This window comes from Penaeus monodon, chromosome 27 (genome assembly GCF_015228065.2).
Source record: "Penaeus monodon isolate SGIC_2016 chromosome 27, NSTDA_Pmon_1, whole genome shotgun sequence".
Taxonomy (NCBI): Eukaryota; Metazoa; Arthropoda; class Malacostraca; order Decapoda; family Penaeidae; genus Penaeus; species Penaeus monodon.
This window is the reverse complement of record NC_051412.1, coordinates 40,980,649-40,980,875: the sequence shown is the minus strand read 5'-3', so window position 1 is coordinate 40,980,875 and position 227 is coordinate 40,980,649. Positions and strand designations below refer to the sequence as shown.

The window sequence follows — 227 nt, the reverse complement described above, 5'->3', positions numbered from 1 at the left end:
CCCAGTGTTAGTGGGTTAAAAAAACTTATACAACTAACATATGCACTCACCCACAAGTCTGCATGACAACAGGATCCCAGCATTCACCAGCACGAAACTGTTGCACAATCGAAAATGGCAGGTAGTTTATCCTGGGGTTATCGTCGAAAAATATCCTGAAATTAAGATAATTTACGATCATTCACTTTACTGTAGTTTCAGTAAAAAAATTTAAAACAGCAACAGGC

At 37.9% G+C, this 227-nt stretch overlaps 1 protein-coding gene across 1 annotated transcript in view; it reads right to left on the bottom strand.

The window, feature by feature from the left end:
- LOC119590868 (leucine-rich repeat-containing protein 28-like) overlaps positions 1–227 on the bottom strand; it is a gene marked incomplete in the record, with an annotated part of 28,460 nt that overhangs the window by 11,820 nt on the left and 16,413 nt on the right. Inside the window, 1 exon segment of the mRNA XM_037939627.1 lies at positions 51–155. Coding sequence (XP_037795555.1) covers positions 51–155 — 105 coding nt within the window.